At 51.1% G+C, this 20,890-nt stretch overlaps 1 protein-coding gene across 1 annotated transcript in view; it reads left to right on the forward strand.

Annotated features, from left to right (window-relative positions):
* The first annotated feature begins 1,351 nt into the window (after nucleotides 1-1,351).
* LOC119391859 (fatty acid synthase) overlaps nucleotides 1,352-20,890 on the forward strand; it is a 306,146-nt gene continuing 286,607 nt past the window's right edge. Inside the window, exons 1-2 of the mRNA XM_037659508.1 lie at nucleotides 1,352-1,378; nucleotides 2,062-2,200. Coding sequence (XP_037515436.1) covers nucleotides 1,352-1,378; nucleotides 2,062-2,200 — 166 coding nt within the window. The remainder of the gene's footprint in view (nucleotides 1,379-2,061; nucleotides 2,201-20,890) is intronic.

A 20,890-nucleotide genomic window follows, 5' to 3' on the forward strand; every position in this document is an offset into this window, starting at 1 on the left:
TAGACCTGGCTACGTAGACCCCATGCACCCATGTAGTCTACGAATACGACAAGCGCCATCCACTTATGTTGGTCTACGTAGCACTATACAGGCCTATCAGCCTCGACAGCCTTTATCTCACCAACGCAAAGGGTGACTTGAGGTTCCAACATGTCGCGGTCTATCGACAGACAAGTTGTCGATGAAATTACCGAGGCATCCACGATTTTCAACAACAATACTATACCTCGTACTTCACTACACATGAACCCTTCGTCACCGCCATCACGACCGGATCCAATAAAATGGCATGACCAGCTGCTGGTGCCCACCAACCACGGTGATGATGACCTTGTGCAAGAACTGTCAAGAACCTCTTCCACACAAGCACACGGGTTCGTGAAAGGTGCGTGCGTTCTCTATCATAAGGGACAAGTATAAACACTACATAGCAGCTTAGCGCTTCTGGTGTTGGTAATACCCGCGTTGCCGTTGGCAGCGTTATCCAACTGTAAACAACTGGTTATATAACACATATGCGGCTCTTCAACATATATGTGTGCGTATAAAATTTATTCATATCTTTAGCATCGTTTTGTAGCGTTTCGATCAGTAAAAAATATTACGCCACAGTCACCTTCCCACCGCATGCTTCGCATAGCATCGACTCCCACGGTACGTGGGATCTGCCGAATTTTTTGTGTGCCCCAAGTTAGGGAGGTGATCACGAGAGCATCCAAACGTAGGAGGATAGATAGATAGATAGATAGATAGATAGATAGATAGATAGATAGATAGATAGATAGATAGATAGATAGATAGATAGATAGATAGATAGATAGATAGATAGATAGATAGATAGATAGATAGATAGATAGATAGATAGATAGATAGATAGATAGAAACGCTCAAAGTTCCAAAGGTTCGCTAAGAAATGCTTCGCATTTAATACAAACGGGAGGGACCATGCGCCGAGTGTGAGCATGCGTTCAGTCTTCATTCCAGGACCTGTATGCTGTTCACTTATATTCTCTGAGCTGTTGGAAGGGGATTGAAAACCGTTGGCCTCACTTTCCACATGTACAGCTTCGAAATATTTACTAATTTGTCCAGGCTTCAAATCGCTCTCGTTTTGAAACGCTGCTTTCCGGCTGTGGCGCCTGGCATACAGGCGTATTGTTTTCTGTCAGCGTCGTTTTTGTTTGGTTTCTTTTTTTGTTTTTTTGAGATGGCCGTAATCACGCTTGCAGCCATCTGTATAAATGACGTGCTGCGAGTCAGTAGGCGTGCATTGCATGCTCGCAGTTGTGGACGCTCGCACCGCTGCAGCTGGGTTGTAGCATAGCAGTGTGCTTTGCATGAACCGTTAAGGATGGGCGAGGCTGCAACACAAATCAGCGTATGTATGTTTGTTTCATAGTGTGAATTGTAGCTTTGCTATAAGCTTTACTATGAAACTCATTACTTGTAAACGTTTATTCAGCGTTTAATTTGTTTCCTAGTCCTTTAACCCTTCATATGCCACCTATGAAAACCGATAGTCGATATTCTATTGCAAAAAATAATTTCATCATAGGTTAATTTATGTGCGTTACAGAAATTAACCTAATTAAATTGGTATTAAATATCTATTGATTCTGAAGTCATTGATGCTGTGCTTTTGCATAAACAGAATAAACTATCGAGCTCTGAATATAGCGCAAAGTCGTTTTCGTGTTTGTCCATTTCGAGCAGTGCAATATTGTACTTTTGACGTGGCTCGCGAGAGCGGCACGTCGGACGACTCGTCGGACATGGCAGTGCCTACGGCAAATTAATCACAGGCAAAATTTCACAGCAAAGTCGAGAAATATGAAAAGAAATTTATTATGCACAAGGTTGAATACATCGAAGTCTCCCTATCTGGCCCTTTCTTAGCCAGTAGTCGGTAAAACTAGCGAAAAGTAGTGGTGTGCACAAGTGTGTACATAGCGTCTGAATGGGTTAATCTCCAAATATTTTGAATCCAATGTCACTCTGTTCATGAAACTATGGAAGGTAATATAATCACCATTACGCTATTCTAACTTTTGCTATTTTCAGCCAGACATAAAAGAGGACGATATAGTGATAAGCGGCCTCTCTGGGCGTTTTCCGCAAGCTGATGACGTCGTTCAGTTCCAGGAAAAACTCTATGCGAGTGTCGACTTTGTAAAAAACGATGAAGCTCGTTGGCCTCGAGGTAAGTCTTTATAGGAGGTTATGTTATTTGATGGGTATTGTGCTGTATACTATAGCTAGCCTATTTTATGCTCCGTTTTATTAACAAGAAAAAAGTTCGAATGCAAGATTGTCAACTTCTGTGGGCGCTTTTTCGCCAGGGGAATCAACTCGTTATTTCGTTAGTGGGATGTAGCTTCACGCTAAGGTTATAGATTGACAGTGGTCTTTAATACGGATTATAAATTTAAATAATCACTGCTCAGTAATTAGATTGACAAGCTGCCATTCGCGTGCAGCCAAAGAGGAAGAGATATCATTGAATGCTTACAAACATTTCCGACACATCGATGCAAAGATAAGTGCTGTCTCTTGCATTTCCGCGACTCCAAATGTATAAGATCACCTCGAACAGTTGCCTACTACATGCGAATCATGGTCTTTGTTTCGACTAGCCTAACAGACAGTAAGGAGTAAACATGGCTAGTCAAACTAGTGGAACAAGGCCTAACTCTCGTTGGTTTTCGTTGTGTATGTACTATACCGAATAGATTGAAGAGCCCCCTTAGAAACGTTAATACCTGCTGGCTTGAGTGTATTGAACTTGTAAATAAGGTATGACTGTATATTTTCTGTCTCTTGGGGACCGGAAGTTTGACTGAAGTATGTAAAGTTTGAGATCATCGAAGTTGTGACCTGCTACTTTAAAATACTGTGCCACTGTTTTGGGTAACTTCTTCGCCGTGCCCGCGCGATACCTGTTTAACCTAACATTAACAGGTTGTCTCGTTTCGCCAATGTGCCGTTTTTGACAATATAAACATGCGATCATGTAGATAGCGTTTGAACTAGTGCAGGTAAAACTAGATTTTATATGATGGACGCAATCACTCTCGGTGCTTACAGGTCATACATCTTGGACGAGAACAAGGTGTTATGTGGGCAGTAGAATGAGGGTGTACTTTTGCGTGCACTAACATGTCCTTAAAATTCATATTGCGGCGCCACACGAACTTTGGTACTCCGGGAAACGCTTTCTAAGGCGCCCGTTGCTTGCCAGTATTGCCAGTATTATTTATGTTTGGTAGCGCATTTGAATTTGATTTGGTAGCGCATTTGAAACGAAAATCAATGAGAGTTAGGTCTTCCTTCTCGGAATTTCTTACCTACTATTTTTAAAATGCTACGTGCTTCCACTGACAATCATTCAGCGAAACGTATACCTTCCCGTCTCCCCCCTGCATTTTGTTCTTTTTTTTTCGCCTTTCTTATGACTCACCCAGTTCTTGTCGGTGGCCTCTCCCCCCTCGCCCACCCCCACTCCTTCTTTCTTGTGGTGGAGAGGGCACAAAGCATATAAACATGAAAGCCAAGGAAATCAGTTCCAGCCTTGAAGAAGACATGTCCACTTGTGGAAACGCCGGCTCGAGCAACGTTACTAGAACAAACTCAGTTTCAAAGCACTAGCGGCGCTGCAGTTCCGTCTTGCTCCACTATAGGCGCGTCGTCTGCTGCCACGGCATAACGCTGCGGTGCACCGCGCAGTTGCTCGCGGCAACTGCGCGGCAACTTTCTTATTTTATTAGTTAGGTGGATGCTTAGGTGGATATGCATAAGCTCGTCTGTATGCATTGGCCCGCGTGCGTTGTTCATTGATTGCCTAAGAATCGATGTTCGGTCTATATTGCCACGCCCACTTCTTGTTTTATTTTGATGTATTCGGGTTTGACCAGCAAGGACGGTTATCAGCGCCCGACGCTGTCCGCGAAGCAGTGTTCGAGAAGCTTCGCGATCGTAGATCGTTTTGGTAAGATTGCGCGCTGCACGCGAATGTTCCAGCGTTGTCGAGAGATAACGCACCCACCAGCGATATCGCTGGAAAGTTCGATAGCGCCTGTATAAAATCCGACGCCCTTGACCGATTGTCACTTGATCGACGGTCGACGCTCTGTTCGCCGCTTTCAGTGTATTGCTGTAGTTTGACTTTGAGTTTCTCGGCCACAAGTTCGGCCGAATAAAGAGTTTCAACTCGGACCTGCTGACTGCTGCCTTCGTCGACGTCACGACCCTGTGACAATATTTGAGCTGTCTACATTGCGCTTAACTTCCAGGCATAAGAGTTTCTAAGTGAATGAGGGTTTTCAGCGTAATTTTTATAACTACCACCACAATTTTAGCCGCTGCCGTCTTATCTAGACCAAGAACAACCCAACACGTTTGTAAAAGCCTTTATAGTGTACAAAGAAGCGCACTTACTCGAGATACAAAAACGTTCTAGAAAAACAGTACTCGTGTTTCTACAATTTATTGAAAAAATTGTTTTCGAAAAACATTGCCAATGCTCTGCAATGTTTACAAGACACGTTTTCGCGACGGTTAAAGGGATACTGACCCAAAATCGGAAAATTTTACGAGAACTCCGTAAATGAAATCTCAGTGTGCGATTACATCGAATAGATGTCGTCTCTGAGCAATTTTTTCAGCGATAGTTGTATTTTCGGTGTCTCATCTTTCTACGTCGCATCCTTCTACGGTGCCTTACACAATTCGAACAGCTCGGCCGTGATGTGAGCACCGAGCAGTTATTCGCGCGTACTCTGTCACAGTCGTCAGTATTAAACTTCAGTTTTTCAACTTCACCGAGCAGATGTTCCATGCCCGCAGCACTTACACTGTACGACAGCCGTTTGCGTTTCGTGCTGTAGCCGTTCACTACGCAGTTAATCTGCTCGTCAACTACAATTATCTTTTGCACAAGTAAGTCTCCGTTCCCGAAGCAAAGTGTGGGATTGGGCTAGTTGGTATTACATTATTAAACTGCTCAGCGCAAAAGATTTGACACGGTACAGCTAGAAAAGACGAGAACCAGCGCTGGTCCTCGTCTTTTCTATGTGTACCGTGTCAAATTTTTGCGCTGAGCAGCCCGTTCCCGAGCCGGCGAGTGTAAAATATTCCGCACATCTTGTTGGATACCTCGTCGTAAAATCTCGAAAATCCACTGCTTTGAAGGCATGGCGACAGCTGACAACTGATCGAATGTCAGTGTGATGCAACTCTCAGTCTCGGTAGCGTATATAGGTAATCGCCTGCCTTTCGTTTTGTTGTTCTATTTCTGGCGGCTCCTCCAAACTGGGCACGGGGCTTTCGCGGGACGCCGTGCGTTTTGGGGAGGATTTGCGCCAAAACCCCGAACATTTTGGCTTTGAAATGTGGGGTGGAAGTGCTGGGAACAAGCGCGGCACGGCACCGAGCGCGAGTTCCCACTTTCCACGTGGGATCAAAACCTCTTGTCTCGCAACGACACGACGATAGTGCTTTACAATGTCGTCACTCTCAAAATGAACGTCACAGACCCTGCATTTCGCAGTAAGCTTTCTATCTTTGCGATGCGAAGCTTGAATGGCGTAGGGTCTTTTGGAGGTCCGAAGAAGTGTCATGAAGCGGAGTCGTCGTTGCGGTAGCCGCTCTTGCAGCCCGGCGCAAAGCAAGTCGGCATACCGCACTATGAATCTGTTCGCCCTCGTTACGCTTCGTACATCACTTCGTACAAGACGCTAAGCCCGGTCAAGAACAGTCGCAAAAATGACGAGCTAACAAAGCGCAGACGACGCTGTAACCCACGTGCGCTCGTACATCGCCGGCGCCGATCACAACAAGCGCCAGCCGCGGGAGCTAGACGTGACTGCAGCGCCACTAGTTCTCACGACCGCCACGCGGACCGCCTCTCCGGCGGAGCTTTTAAACTGAGTTTGTTCTAGTAACGTTGGGCTCGAGCGCCCACCCTCTGTTAACGGATATTTTATATATATATATATATATATATATATATATATTATATATATATATATATATATATATATATATATAGATATATATATAGATATATATATATATATATATATATATATATATATAGATATATATAGATATATATATATATATATATATATATATATATATATATATATATATATATATATATTGTCAAGAATATACTGGCGGGCACTCAGCGACGATGTACGACAGGTACAGTCAAAGCGGCGACCGACTGCACGCACGAGCTGCGTTCTTTCCCAAAGGAGCCGAAGAGGGCGACCCACTAGAAGATGCTGCAGAGGACAACCCACTGCAGATTTCCAAGGCTTCGCTACAATTACCCCGGGTACGAAAAGGGAGCCGCCTGTATACCTACGAACTTCACGTTGACAATGTCACGCCCTCAAAGGCGCATATCCGAAGATGGTTCAATGGGTTCGATGAAGCAGCTTACGGGGGAGGCGCGTTCCACGACACGGTAGCGGCCTTCGTAGTGTTGAAGATAGGCGAATTACAGTATTAGGGACTGAGAGCCATGCGAGCGCTCCAGGCAGGAACGTGGGCACAGAAGTGGTTGTGTCACCGCGAATTCTGCTCTGCCGCTCTTTGTCATGTGTAGTAAAGGTCTGGGTAAGTTCGCGACACTCTTCAGAAAGCCTTACTGTGGCAGAAAGAGGCGCACTCAGATCGATCTGGTTTGTGTGGAAGGATTGCGTCGATTGTGTGCGAGGAGTGCCTGCTACACAATAAGAAAAAGGGGCTAAACCAGTAGTGTTCTGAGGGACGATATTGTAGGCGTAGGTGACGAATGACAGAATGGCATCCAAACTAGTGTGATCGGCGGCGACTTACATCGAGAGCATGTCGCCGAGCGTGCGGTTAAAACGTTCGGTGAGACCATACGTCTGCGGGTGGTAAGCAGCAGTTGTGCGGTGAACAACGTTTACTCTTTTAGAATGGCCTCGACGACTTCCCAGAAGAAGACACAGCCTTGATCAATCAGCAGCTCCTGGGATGGACCATGAATCAGAGCATGAATCGGTGGAGCAGGAAAGAGGCCACATCGCGCGCTGTAGCCGCTGGAAGGGCGGCAGTTTTGGCATATCGCGTGAGGTGGTCTTCAGGGATGGTGGCCCAGTGGTTACCAGCGGACGTCCGAGGAAGTGGCGCATACAAATCGATGCCGGCGCGCCCAAACGGCCGGCCAGGGCAAGGTAGACGTTGCAGACCTGCCGGCGACAGGTGCGTTGAAGTTTTGCGGCGCTGACAATCAATGCAGGAGCGAAATAACTTATGCACGTAGCGGTACATCCCTCGCCAAAAGTACCTTTGGCGAATGCGATGGTAGGTTTTCGATACCCTGAGGGTGTACACTGCGGATTAGAGTGGAACGACTCGCGTATGTCAGAACCCAGATTACGGGGTATTAGACGTATCCACTGGGGGCGATCACCGTTGTAATTGCGTTGGTGGAGGAGGTCGTCGCAAATGACGAAACGGTGGGCTTGACGACACCACGCGCGAATGGATTGTGTTGCCGACGGATCATTCAGCCAGTCTATCAGTGAGGCAATCCATTGATCCTTGTGCTGTTCGGTAGCGATGGTGTGAATGTCGATGAAAAAAACGGCAAGGTGAGACACTGAGCTGTGGGCATTGTCGTGAGGCAAGGAAGAGCACGACAAGGCGTCAGCGTCAGCGTGCTGGTGTCCGTTGCTGTACAGCACACGGATGTCGTAGTCTTGCATGCGAAGAGCCCAACGGGCGAGACGGCATGAGGGATCGTTCAATGACGACAACCAGCACAGTGCACAATGGTCGGTGACGACATCAAATGGGCGGCCATACAAATAAGGTCGGAACTTCGTAAGGGCCAAGATTATTGCCTGCCATTCTTTCTCAGTTACGGTGTAATTGGTCTATTCGACATATTCCGGGAAGCCACGTTTGCGCTGAGCAAGGACAGCGCTGAGGCCAACACCGCTGGCGTCCGTGTGTACCTCTGTAGGGCTGTAGGGCCGTAGGGTCGTAGTGGCGTAGTATAGGAGGAGATGTCAACAAACGACGGAGCTTTGAGAAAGCCGCGTCACACTTTGATGACGACGAATTGAGAGACCCGTTGCTGCCAAGAAGCTTCGTCAGCGGCGATATGAGAGTCGCGAAGTTTCGTATGAAGCGTCGAAAGTAGGAGTATAGTCCTACGAAACTGCGCAGTTCTTTGACGGACGTAGGTTTGGGGAACTCTGTCACGGCCCAAAGATTGGCTGGATCAGGCAGAATTCCGTCCTTGGACACGACGTAGCCTAGTATTGTCAGCTGCTGTACTGCAAATCGACACTTCTTTAGGTTCTCTTGTAGCCCGGTGTCGCTCAAAGGCGTCAAAACATGCCGCAGTCGTTGAAGATTCGTGGAGAATTTCAGGGCGAAAACGACGACGTCGTCGAGGTAGCACAGCCGCGTTCGCCATTTCAATTTTCGCAGAACAGCATCCATCACGCGCTCAGGTCGCGGGCGCATTACACAGTCCAAATGACATGCCGTTGAATTCGTACAAGCCGTCGGAAGTGACAAACGCTGTCTTCGGGCGAGCGTCATCAGCCATGGGGACTTGCCAGTGCCCTCAGCGCAAATCGAGCGGTGCTATCGAGCAGGCTATCATTGGCGTCATCTATTCGAGTTAGGTGATAAATGTCCTTACGGGTGATCTTATGGAGTCGTCGGTAGTCCACGCAGAACTGCACAGAGCCGTCCTTTTTCACAACGAGAACGACAGGAGACGCCTATGGGCTCTTTGAGGGTCGAATTACATCGCAGCAAAGCATGTCTTCGACTTCAATTTACACGACGCTCTGCTTGAGATACGCGATATGGACGTTGCCGCAGTGGTGGATGGGAGCAAGTGTCGATGCGATGCGCACAGTAGACGTGCGGCCGAGAAGTTTGGGCGACATCGAACGAAGAACGAAATCCTGCCAACAGGCATAGAAGCTGGGCACGCTCGACCGACGTAAGATTGTCAGCAATCGAGGAACCAAATATATGAGCGGGTGACGAGTCACATGCGGAAACAGCACTGAGCGTACGGGAGCTGGCGCAGTGCGTGTCACCCGGTGTGTCCATAACGTGCGTCTTCGAGGGGATCCGCTCTGCCGAGACGTTCCCCACGCACCAACGTAGCAGTGTACGTGGATGGGTTCGTAACAAAAATAGCGGTGTCGCCCCGAATGATTTGCACGGTCGCAAATGGCACCAGCAAGCCTTTTCTAGTGAAAACACGTTCACACGGAGAAATGAGTGCAACGCTGTCGGAGAGACCAGTGCAATAGACTGACATACAGTAAAACCTCGGTGATACGAATCCCACGGGTTTCCCAAAAATATTCGTATCATCCGAAATTCGTATCACCAGAAAACATGGAAAATTAGTATGCGGCAAGAGAACGTTGGCATACGTTTCGATTCAGTGTTTCTCAAGGCCGCAGCGACGTCATGAACATCTCTGAATGATTGCCAGTAAAGGTTTTAGACGTCAACAATCATACTTGTACTCGTGCATATAAGGCGCATGCGCGCGTGCGTAATTAATGAACCAGATGTGTTGTGCCCCGTGACCGCTAGTAGCCCCTTCCTAATCTTACCTCGCTTTTCTGCATGACAGCAGAGTACTGTGGTGAAAGTGACTTAAGAAGCGCTTTGCACACGTTAGATAGAGGCCAAGCTCCTTCGCCAAGACTGTCCGTTTCGTCTCTTGGGGTCTTCGTCCACCTTTAATGGGACTTCATGACGGACCCGCAGCCTCAGTTTCAGTCTTGACTCATAGAACGTCTGATTGCGGGGACATGGCTTGCATCGACGTGGCAGACACGTGTTAACACAGTACAAATACGCTGCTGCCTCGAGCACAGGAACACGCGTAAACGCCTCAACGCGTTGAAAAAAAAGCGCGACGTCAGCGTCATTTGTAATCCAAATGCGAAAGCGCTAAAGGCCTCCAAGTTTCGGAGGCAACGACGGAGGCAACGGAGACAACGACGCACCGTCGATGGTCGCGCAGCGCGCATGCACGCTCCCGCGCGTGACTGCCGCGTCTTCCGCGACAGCGCGGGCCTCACCTGCGCGCTAGCATACGTTCGTATCAAACCTCGCGGGGTGCAAATCGGTTCGAAACAACCGTACTCCAATGCATTGCAGGCTAATGGGTCTTGGCCGGGACCACAGAAAAATTCGTATCACCCCGAAATTCGTAGGAGCCGTGATCGTATCGCCGATGTTTTACTGTAGTTGTTGAAGAGTTCGCAGGAACTGTGGTGTCGTCTTTACAGGTACCTTCATCGTAGCCCATGGACTGCCCGCTGGCGTCAAATCTGAGAGTGGTGAGAGCTGTATTTCGGCTGCGCGCAATGAATTATGACGTCGTGGCGGGCGAGGAAATCCGATTCGAGGATGACGTCTTAAGAGCATGAAAACATTACGATGCATTCGTCGGCGTACAGTGTCCTAAATGATGACACGGGCAGTGCACACCGCTGTCCGTTGAATACTTTGGGCGCTGGCTGCACGCAGGGAGAGCTCGGAAAAGAGCGCCGTCTATTTTCGTAGTAGACGGCTAAATGTATCGTCCATAACGGATACGCCAGCTCCAGTGTCTACAAGGGCCAATGTGCACACACCATCTACAAACACGTCTACTACGCTCGATTGGCTTTGCTGAGGGCTTTGGCAGTTTGATAGCGTCGCAGCCCTTGCCGCTTGGACTGTGACGACTAGTTTTCCTGGTCTCGTGCGACTAGACGAGGCCGCATCGGTGACAGTGAGTGGCATCGTGGGAATGGTGAATGGCGGGTAGATGGGGCTGGGCGTGACGTCAGTTATACATATAGGCGGCAGCGGGTCATAATACTGGCGGCTGGACAGGCTGGTGACGGTTGATCCGACTCGAGGCGGCTGCACGCGGTTGCAATAGCGGGCGACTTGGCCGGCGTAACCGCACGCAAAGCAGATGAGGCGGTTGTCAGAAGTGCGCCATCTTTTCGCGGGTCCCATCCCTGTAGCAGAATGCGAGGGATGGGGTGGCTGCTGACATGACTTCATGGCGCGCGGCAGTAGGGGCGTATGGATGACGCCGGCGTACGCAGCCGGCACACCCGCTTAAAGGCCTGAGGCCTGGCCACGGCTCCGGCGTAAGTGGGGCAACCACTGAGTGATCCGAAATGGCCGACAAGCCAGATAGATCGGGGTCGCTTAATGGAGGTCGACGCGTCATCAGCCGCTGCTGGCACAGCTCCTCGTAGCTTTCATACAGTGTGATAACCACTGACACAGTGCGATGGCTTTTGGCGAGCAGTATGGTGAAGGCCTCGTCATCGATGCCTTTCATAACGTTCCGGATCTTGTTACACTAAGACATGGTCGCGTTGGGTCTCTTGCACAAGTCGAGGAGGTCTTCAATGTAACTCGTGAGGCTCGCCGGACTGCTGAGCTCGTTCACGTAAACGGTCGACGTCGGTGCCATCCGCGCCGGTGAAGATAGGCGGGTCGCGGATTCGGGGGACACCGGGCATGGAGTTGGTACAGGGGGAGGCGTTTGCTGGGCGGCGTCTTGAGGCATGGTAGAGGGCACGGTACAGGATCGAAGCGCCAGGGGCATCGAACGGGGACCGAAGCTGGTGCGCCGTCCAACCAGCTTCGGTTCCCGTTTTTGCCGGTTGTTAAACATGCCGTAGTTTTTCTTCATTTTTCAATTGTTGAAAACGGCTGTAGTTAAACATGCCGTACTTTGTCTTCACTATAAACACGCCGTAGTTTGTCTTCACTTGCCCAATTGTTGAAAACGGCGACCTGGTCGTACCATTCCAGCCAGCTCTCCTGATCTTCTAGCGACGACCCGTGGAAGATTGGTGGCTCCCGGGGCAGATGTAGCCAGATCGATGTAGGTGCTACTGGGGTGGTCATCGTTGCAGTCAAGGTCACAGCGTTGGGTTGCCTGGCGTTGCCTGGAAGGGGTGCGTACTCTGGCTTGAGTTCGAGCTGCCGGCGGCTAGTTCGACGGTCCGGGCTGTCTTCAGGTTCTTCATCTTGACTACTTGGACGTAAACCGCGACTCCGTGTGAGCGTCCGGAACATGGAAGAACCAGCATCTCCACCAGATATCTCGTGGTCGTGACAGTGAAGAAGACTGCAGCAGAACTCGGAAATGCGTAACTTTATTTGGCCGAACTTGTGGCCGGGCAACGGAAAATCAAACTGCAAGCAAGGCACGCTGTAAACTGACAGCAGCGAACAAGCGTCGGCCGTCAAGTAATCTGCCCGGCGGTAAGGCGCGTCGGCATTCATACATGCAGCATCGAACATTCGAGCTTTATCGCTGGTGGCCGCATTAATTCGAAAATAATCTCAACTGTTCGCGTTTGCACACTGAAGCTTATAATAACATCCTAAGATAATCTGAAAGGTTCCCAGACATTAGGGCGCGGCTTGCGCACGGCGACTACGCGTGAAAGGTACTAGTTACGTAAAAAATGAAAAAAGAAGCCCGCGCGGCAAGACCGGGTACTGGCAAATCGAATTCGACGAGAGACACCGAGGAAATACTGCCTTTATAACACCACACGGCCAGCTCGAGTTGAAGGTCATGTCTGTTGGTCTTTGCTCGGCACCTGCGACTTTCCAACGCGTTATTGATACAGTGCTGGCTGGCTTCAAGTGGCAGACGTGTCTTATGTACTTGGGCGTCGTCGTTGTGTTTGCCTTAGGCTTCGAAGAACACCACCAGCGCCTTGAAGCTGTACTTCGAACAATCAAGACCTCCGGACTCACCGTGAAGCCAGAAAAGTGCCGCTTTGCGTAGGAGGAGCTCTTTTTCTTGGGACACGTCATTAGTAAGTCCGGAGTTCGCTCCAACCCGCGGAAAACAGCTGCCATCGCTGCCTTCCCGCCACCCACAAATATGAAGGCCGTACGCCGATACCTCGGCTTGTGCGCCTATTACAGAGGCTTCGTCAAGAAAATTTAACGGATCGCTGAGCCACTAACTCGTCTCACGAGCACCGACGTGGAATTCAAGTGGGGAACGGCGCAAGTCGAGGCATTTGAACAACTTAAACGACGTCTGCAGACGCCTCCGATGCTCGCGCATTTCCACAAGTACGCCGATACGGAAATCCACACCGACGCAAGCAGCGTAGGACTCGGCGCCGTCCTTGAGAGAGGACTGCCGAACTTGTGCAGAGGACTGACTCAGTGGTCAAGCATTTTTAACGCGATAGCGTTAAAGAGCTCGTATCGCAGAAATTCCGCCGTCGGCGTCGGCGCCAGCACCGTTGGTTGTGAGCGAAAAATCATCATGTTGTCCGTGACCGAAAAATCGAAAAAGCTGCAAATAAAATAAATAATAAAAATGTTGGGTCCGAGTGAGAATCGAACCCAGGCCGCCTGCGTGGCAAGCAGGTGTTCTACCACACAGCCACGCCTCTGCTTGGAGCTGCACTGAAAGTAACTTTGATGCTTCCCGAAAACACGCGTCCTGTATACAGTTGTCACAGTACGAGATGTAATATGGCAGTAATATTGCGTGGTACAAGCGTAGATTGCTATCAGGCGTCACACCACGTCAATATCATAAGGACTTCGTGGTTTAAAGACAGCCACCCATAACAAAAGGCACGCACATTACTGCGCGTATTCTCTTAAGACCGCGTAGTGGGTGCATGGCAGCTTCGAAAAAGGTTCTCGTGCATACTTGCTCCTACTTTAAAGCATGCTACCCATTACATAAGGCACACACCTTATTGCGCGCATTCTGTAAAACACTCGTAGTGTTCGAAGTGCGCACTAGGGACAGGATATTGCTATGGCGTTCAACTCTTAAAGGCGAAGCTTAAGCGTCCCCCAATTTTTTTTCTGTTATAATGCGGTGCTTAGCAAGGAGCGTTTGTCGGACCCGCGATGACGGCGAAACCTGCAGAAGGCATCGAAGCTATATGTGTTGGCCAGCGTGGAGATTTGGTTTTACTTCAACGGATGGCTCAGGTATTGGGGTCGTCTTTGTAGCTTCGTCAAAATGTGAAACGGCAAACGCATCGCTGGCGGCCAACATTTTTTCGATGTATGCAATCATCGCGCCTTGGCTCAGGTGTCTATATTGTGACGGAGGCGAGACGTGGATTTAATAGATATTTATGCCAGTGAATCGGCAGCCAATACAATATGGCTGATAAGCCCCACGCGCAAGCGCTTCACGTTTTCTCGTCTTCTTTATCTTCGGAGAGCCCATGTCGCACCGTAACATCACTCTCCCGCGGCGGAAGCGCCATCGCGGCGCTTGTTATGGCGACGAAGAGCTAGCAGAGCAATACGGTTTCAGTCGGGAAACGTGCACAACATCCGTCTGGAGTGAGGAGGTCGAAGAGGCTGTGCCCAGGGGTGCGATCTCATAGTTCACGTCGCTGAGTTGGCGGAGTACCTTATAGGGGCCATTGTAACAGCAGAGAAGCTTCTCTGATAAGCCGACCTGGCGGCATGGTGACCAGAGGAGTACCAGAGATCCCGGTGTGAAGTGAACGCTTCGATGTCGGCTATCGTAACGATCTTTTTGGTGTTCTTGCGACGAAGCCAGTCGGTCACGGGCGAGCTGACGAGCTGCATGGGCTCGAACAAGGACGTCGCCGGCGTATGCAGTAGACAAGGGTCTGGAGGGAGGAAGTAGAGTGTCGAATGGTAACGCTGGATGTCGGCCATATAGCAAATAGAATGGGGAATAACCAGCTGTGTCATGTCGTGAAGAGTTATAAGCAAAGGTGACAAATGCGAGTTCGTTGTCCCAGTCGCGGTGATCTGACGAAACGTACATGGAGAGCATCTGAGACGCTCGGTCAATCCGTTCGTCTGTGGATGATAAGCTGTCGTGAGCTTGTGCTGTGTGGAGCAGGCACGGAGGATGTCATCCACGACACGTGACAGGAACTACCGCCCTCGATCAGCAAGTAGCTGCCGAGGGGCGCCATGATGTAGAATGACGGCGTACAACAGAAAATCAGCGACGTCGGTGGCGCAACTTGTAGGTAGTGCTCGAGTGATGGCAAAGCGTGTGGCGTAATCGGTGGCGACAGCAACCCATTTATTGCCCGAGGTAGACGTGGGAAAAGGGCCTAGTAGGTCAAGTCCAACACGGAAGAATGGCTCCGTAGGTATGTCAATGGGGTGTAGGTGGCCAGAAGGCAGCACAGAGGGGCGCTTTCGGCGTTGGCAGGGGTCACAAGAAGCGACGTAGCGAACCACAGTGCGGTACATGCCGGGCCAGAAAAAGCGACGTCGCACGCGGTCGTATGTACGAGAGACACCAAGGTGGCCGGCTGTCGGTACATCGTGGAGTTGTTGCAGAACACCGTCGCGTAGATGGCGAGGTAGCACAAGTAGTAGTTCCGGGCCATCGGCGCTGAAGCTACGACGATAGAAAATGTTGTCGTGCAGTTCGAACAGGCGAACAGAAGGGTCTGGTGTTGGGGACGTTAGACGGTCGATAATGGCCAGTAACGATGGGTCCCGTCGCTGTTCGATGGCGATGTCAACCAAAGCGCGGATGGAGAGCACGCAGGGGTCAAGGTCAGTTAGGTCGGGCGCTTCAACCGGATGACGGGAAAAACAGTCTGCGTCTGTGTGCAGTCGCCCCGACTTGTAATGAACCACAAACGAATATTCCTGGAGACGGAGTGCCCAGCGACCGAGACGTCCCGACGGGTCCTTCAGTGATGAGAGCCAGCAGAGAGCGTGATGGTCCGTGACCACGGAAAAAGTTCGGCCATACAGGTAGGGCCTGAATTTGGTCACGGCCCACACTAAAGCCAGGCATTCACGCTCAGTGATGGAGAACTTCCGTTCGGCGGGCGAAAGAAGACGGCTGGCGTAAGCAATTACTCTATCCTTGCCGTGCTGTCGTTGGCCGAGGACCGCCCCGATTCCATGGCCACTGGCATCGGTCCGAAGCTCTGTATGCGACGCAGGGTCGAAATGGGCCAGTATTGGCGGTGTAGTCAGCAGATGGATAAGGGCAGAAAAAGAGTTTGCTTGCTCGGCGCCCCATGTGAAGGGAACGTCCTTTTTTAAAAGATCAGTAAGTGGGCGAGCGATGTCAGCGAAGTTGCGGACAAAGCGACGAAAGTAGGAACATAATCCTACGAAACTGCGGATGTCCTTGGTTGAGCATGGCATAGGGAATTCTTGCACTGCTCGCACTTTGTCGGGGTCCGGTTGGACACCAGCAGCACCCACAAGGTGACCGAGTATGGTGATTTCGCGCCGTCCGAAACGGCACTTTGCCGAATTCAGCTGGAGAGCGGCTCGTCGGAAAACATCCAGAACGGCAGATAGACGTGTGAGGTGGCTGTCAAACGTAGGCGAATAGACGATAACATTGTCTAAGTAACATAAACAGACGGATCACTTATATCCTCGGAGCAGAGAGTCCATCATGCGTTCGCAAGTTGCCGGGGCATTGCAAAGTCCAAACGGCATGACCTTGAACTGGTAGAGACCATCGGGCGTAACATAAACAGACGGATCACTTATATCCTCGGAGCAGAGAGTCCATCATGCGTTCGCAAGTTGCCGGGGCATTGCAAAGTCCAAACGGCATGACCTTGAACTGGTAGAGACCATCGGGCGTAACGAAGGCGGTTTTTCGCGGTCCATGGGGTCGACGGAAATTTGCCAATGGCCGGACCGAAGGTCGATAGATGAAAAGTATTGGGCGCCATGGAGGCAGTCGAGGGCGTTATCGATCCGAGGCAAAGGGTAGACGTCTTTATGAGTGACCTTGTTTAAATTGCGATAATCAACACAAAAGCGCCAGCTCCCATCCTTCTTTTTGACGAGCATGACTGTGGAGGCCCACGGGCTGGACGACGGCTCTATGACATCTTTAGTAATCATTTTGTCGACTTCGCGCTGAATTACTTGACGTTCCTGTTGAGATACGCGATATGGACGGCGGCGTATAGGAATGGCGTCACCAGTGTTGATCCGGTGAGTAACGACAGATGTTTGGCCCAGAGGGCGGTCGTCGAAGTCAAAAATGTCAGGATAGGACGCAAGCAGATGATGGAGATCTGTAGCTTGCGCTGTAGCTTGCGCTGGGGTTAGATCGGGAGCGATCATCTTGTCAATGCCGTAAACAGGCAGCGTGGAATTAGCATCACGAGAAGATGACACAACATGGGTGTCCAGAGCGGCAGTCTGGCAATTGTCAAGCGGCGAGATGGTGGCCAAAGACAAGCCCTGTGGAATAACTTGAGTCATCATACTGACGTTGAGAAGAGGGATGGCCACTGTATTATCAACCACAGAAACAATAGTGTGAGCAAGAGCGACGTCTCGGGCCATCAGTACGTCAAGAATAGGAGACACGAGGTAGTCACCATCGGGCGCATCGCGTGAAGATGACAAGGCGACGTACGTAGCAGCTTGCGGTGGCAAGCGGGCGTGATGGCGAGAGCGTAAGCGCGGAGGGAGGTCGGCTGGCAAATCGGCAAGCTGTGGCAACTCGAGTTGAACGGAACCTGTCGCACAATCAATGAGTGCAGAATGACTTGACAGAAAATCCAAGCCAAGGATGAGGTCGTGGGGGCACTGCTCAATGACGGCAAATTTAACTGATGTAGGATGACCGGCTATACAAATACGGGCGGTGCACATCCCTTGAACGGCAGGAGTGCCTCCATCGGCGACGCGGAGTGTGCTGGAAGCGGCAGGCGTGAGTACTTTATGCAGGCGGCGGCGAAGGTTTGCGCTCATTACGGAAATGTGAGCTCCAGTGTCGATAAGGGCTGAAATAGGCACACCATCAACGTCAACGTCTAGTAAACTTCGTCTCGTCAAAAGCGTCAAGAGAGGATTTGTGGAGGAAGTCGACAATGCAGCGTCACCTCCGGGCGCTGCACTGTTTTGTTTTCCGGATAGGCAGGAGCAGAATTAAACGGGGACGACGGCCGGCGATTCTGCGGCGAGCGAGACGACTGGCGACGTTGTGGAGGCGAGCGCGACTGATGACCATGCGGCGACGGTGAGCGGCTGCCGAACTGTGGGTAGACGTAGGGGGAAGAAAACTGGGTCGGAGGTCTGAAGCGGGTGCTGTCCTGTCGGCGGTATGGGGCAGACGACGTCCGAGGTGGCAAGGACCAGCGAGTATCGCAGTAACGGGCTACATGGCCAATACGATGACAGTGAAAACAAATTGGTCGATTGTCGGCAGTCCTCCAAGCAGCAGGGTCGCGAGAGCGGGCCGCAATCCGCTGATCGGGATAGGACGAGGGTGGACGCCATGAAGTTTGCTGTGGGCTGGTAACAGTGCACACAGAGTGAATGCCTATGCTAGCGAGTTCCTGACGGACGATGGCTTGGACCATGGGCGCAGTGATCGGTGTTGTATCACCGGCACCGGTGTAAGCTGGAGCAGGTGCCATGGCTTCAAGTTCGCGGCGTACTATTCGAGTGACGTGGTCTGGGGAAACTGGAGCTTGCGGTTGCGTTCTCGTGCGATCTTCGCAAGACGACGTTGCAGCCGTGTTGGGAAGTCGGGCAAACACGCTGTCAATGCGCCGGCTCTTAGCTTGCTCAAAGCGCCGGCACTCCTTTATAATGGCGTCTACTGTGGAGTAATTCTTGCATATTAGAAGATTGAAGGCGTCGTCAGCAATCCCCTTAAGAATATGCCCAACTTTGTCGGCCTCCGGCATCTCGGCATTGGCTTTGCGACACAATGAGATCACATCTTCTATGTACGAGACGTACGATTCTGTGGATGTCTGCGCCCGAGAGGCGAGCATTTTGTTCGCGGCCATCTTTCGTCCAACGGGCTTCCCAAACAAGTCCAACATTTTCTGTTTGCACGTTGCCCAACTCTCGAGTTCGGTCTCATGGTTCTCATGCCACACTTTGGCAGTTCCCTTGAGGTAAAACATCAGGTTGGCCAGCATTAGAGTCGGGCCCCAGCGGTTGCGAGTACTCACATGTTCGTACTCTGCCAGCTAATCCTCAACGTCCACCTCATCGGGATCGCCGGAACCGCTAAACGTGCCAGGATCCCGCGGTTGTTCCAGCACGACCGTTGTTGTCGCAGGTGCAGATGCAGCCGCCGCGTCATCTTCATCCTGCGAGACACCGGGTACAGATGCAGACGCCGTATCGTCCGCCATAGTTGCAGAAAAGCTCCTTAAACGACGGCCGCTGCGGAGTTCCTTTGCGAGGCGTGTCGTACCCAGCAGCTCCACCAAATGTGACGAAGGCGAGATGTGGATTTAATAGATATTTATGCCAGTGAATCGGCAGCCAATACAATATGGCTGATGAGCACCACGCGCAAGCGCTTCACGTTTTCTCGTCTTCTTTATCTTCGGAGAGCCCATGTCGCACCGTAACAATATTCTTGGCTGAAGTTCGTTAGCATCACGCTTCCTTTTCCTTCATGCAACCGAGCAATGCCCCCGGCGACTCTAATGTCACGGTCTAGCAGCAAACGCCGATCGCTCACGATGACACCTTCGATATCTTCAGCTTTTTCGGTGCTGACGGGCATTACGCTGGAGCGAGGCTGAATGGTAACTTGATCCTCGAGCACGTTCAGAGCACTTTGACGTTTATTCGTATCCGGCGGTGTCGTTTAGTCCGATGATGGAGTTATAGACTTGGTTCTTGATGACGGCGCTGTGATGGCTTAGGACGTCCATGTTAACTATGACATCCCTGTAGCTGTGCTGCATGATTATAAAACTCGCAGGACACGTGCGATTATTGATGTGCAGACTGCAGACGTTGTGCAGACGTTGTGCAACTCTTGTTGTGCAGACTGCAGACGGCGTTATTAGACGGCCTTCAGCAATACGGATTTCAGGGCCTTCCCAAGCAGTCTTATCTTTGTTCAACTTCGTGGCGAAGGGCCCAGTGGCGACCGAATAGTCGGCTGAAGTATCAACGAGAGCTGTGACGCTGTGGCCGTCGAAACAAACGTCGAGGTCGCTAGTTCGTCGTCATGCGTTGCGGTTAGGTCGTGGTGTCGGATCACGGCCACGTCGGGTTGTTCCGCTGCTTTCATGTCGCGTCGTCAGATCTTCGCTGCACGAGGCTCCGTCGTCAGGAGTCTGTCTGGTTCCCGTCGTGTTCTGAAGGTTTCGTCGCGGCGTCGTCATCGGTGGCGGAGGATCTTCGGTAGTTCGTCGTACAGCAACCGCACCTCCATCGGTTCCTGCTCAGTTTTCCGGAGATGTGTTCGTGGAACGGCCTTGGTTAGGGCCGCTGTACCAATAGCGTCCAGGCGACGGAGAACGGGACGTACGTCGGGGTGCCGCTTCAGTGGTGGCCAAGTAGACGGCGATGTCGCGTGGCAGCTCACCACGCTGTGGAGGCGGTGCGTTGACGGCGAAGCCAAGTAGGCCCATCTGGCGGCACTGGCAGCGGCGGTAGGTGTGGCCGGCTTCCCCGCATTGATAGCGGAGCGGTCGGTTGTCAGGGGCCCGCCAAACATCAGTCTATCGGGAGGCGTAGCGTTGGCCTGCAGGCCGGCGGGATGGCGTCAATGTGGCGGCGGTGTCTGGCGACGGAACTGCGACGGCTCCGGGCCTTGGTGATTGCGCGGAGTGGTGACAGCATGGCGTGCAACAGCAGCATAGCTTATGGCTTGCGGCTCAGGTTGCGGCCGTACAGCTACTCCCAGCGAATGATGAAGTTCCTCGCGAACGACGTCGGCTGTGGAATGCGCCAGGGGTTGCGATGTAGGAAAGATTTTTTGCCGCTCTTCACGCAAGACATCCCTGATCGCCTCAGGCAGGTCGTCGGTGCCCAGCACATGTGGTTCGCCGTAGTTCATTTGGGCAGCTTGGTCTATTTTTCCAACCAGCTTCACTGGTGT

Source organism: Rhipicephalus sanguineus, chromosome 4, assembly GCF_013339695.2.
Source record: "Rhipicephalus sanguineus isolate Rsan-2018 chromosome 4, BIME_Rsan_1.4, whole genome shotgun sequence".
NCBI classification, from domain to species: Eukaryota; Metazoa; Arthropoda; class Arachnida; order Ixodida; family Ixodidae; genus Rhipicephalus; species Rhipicephalus sanguineus.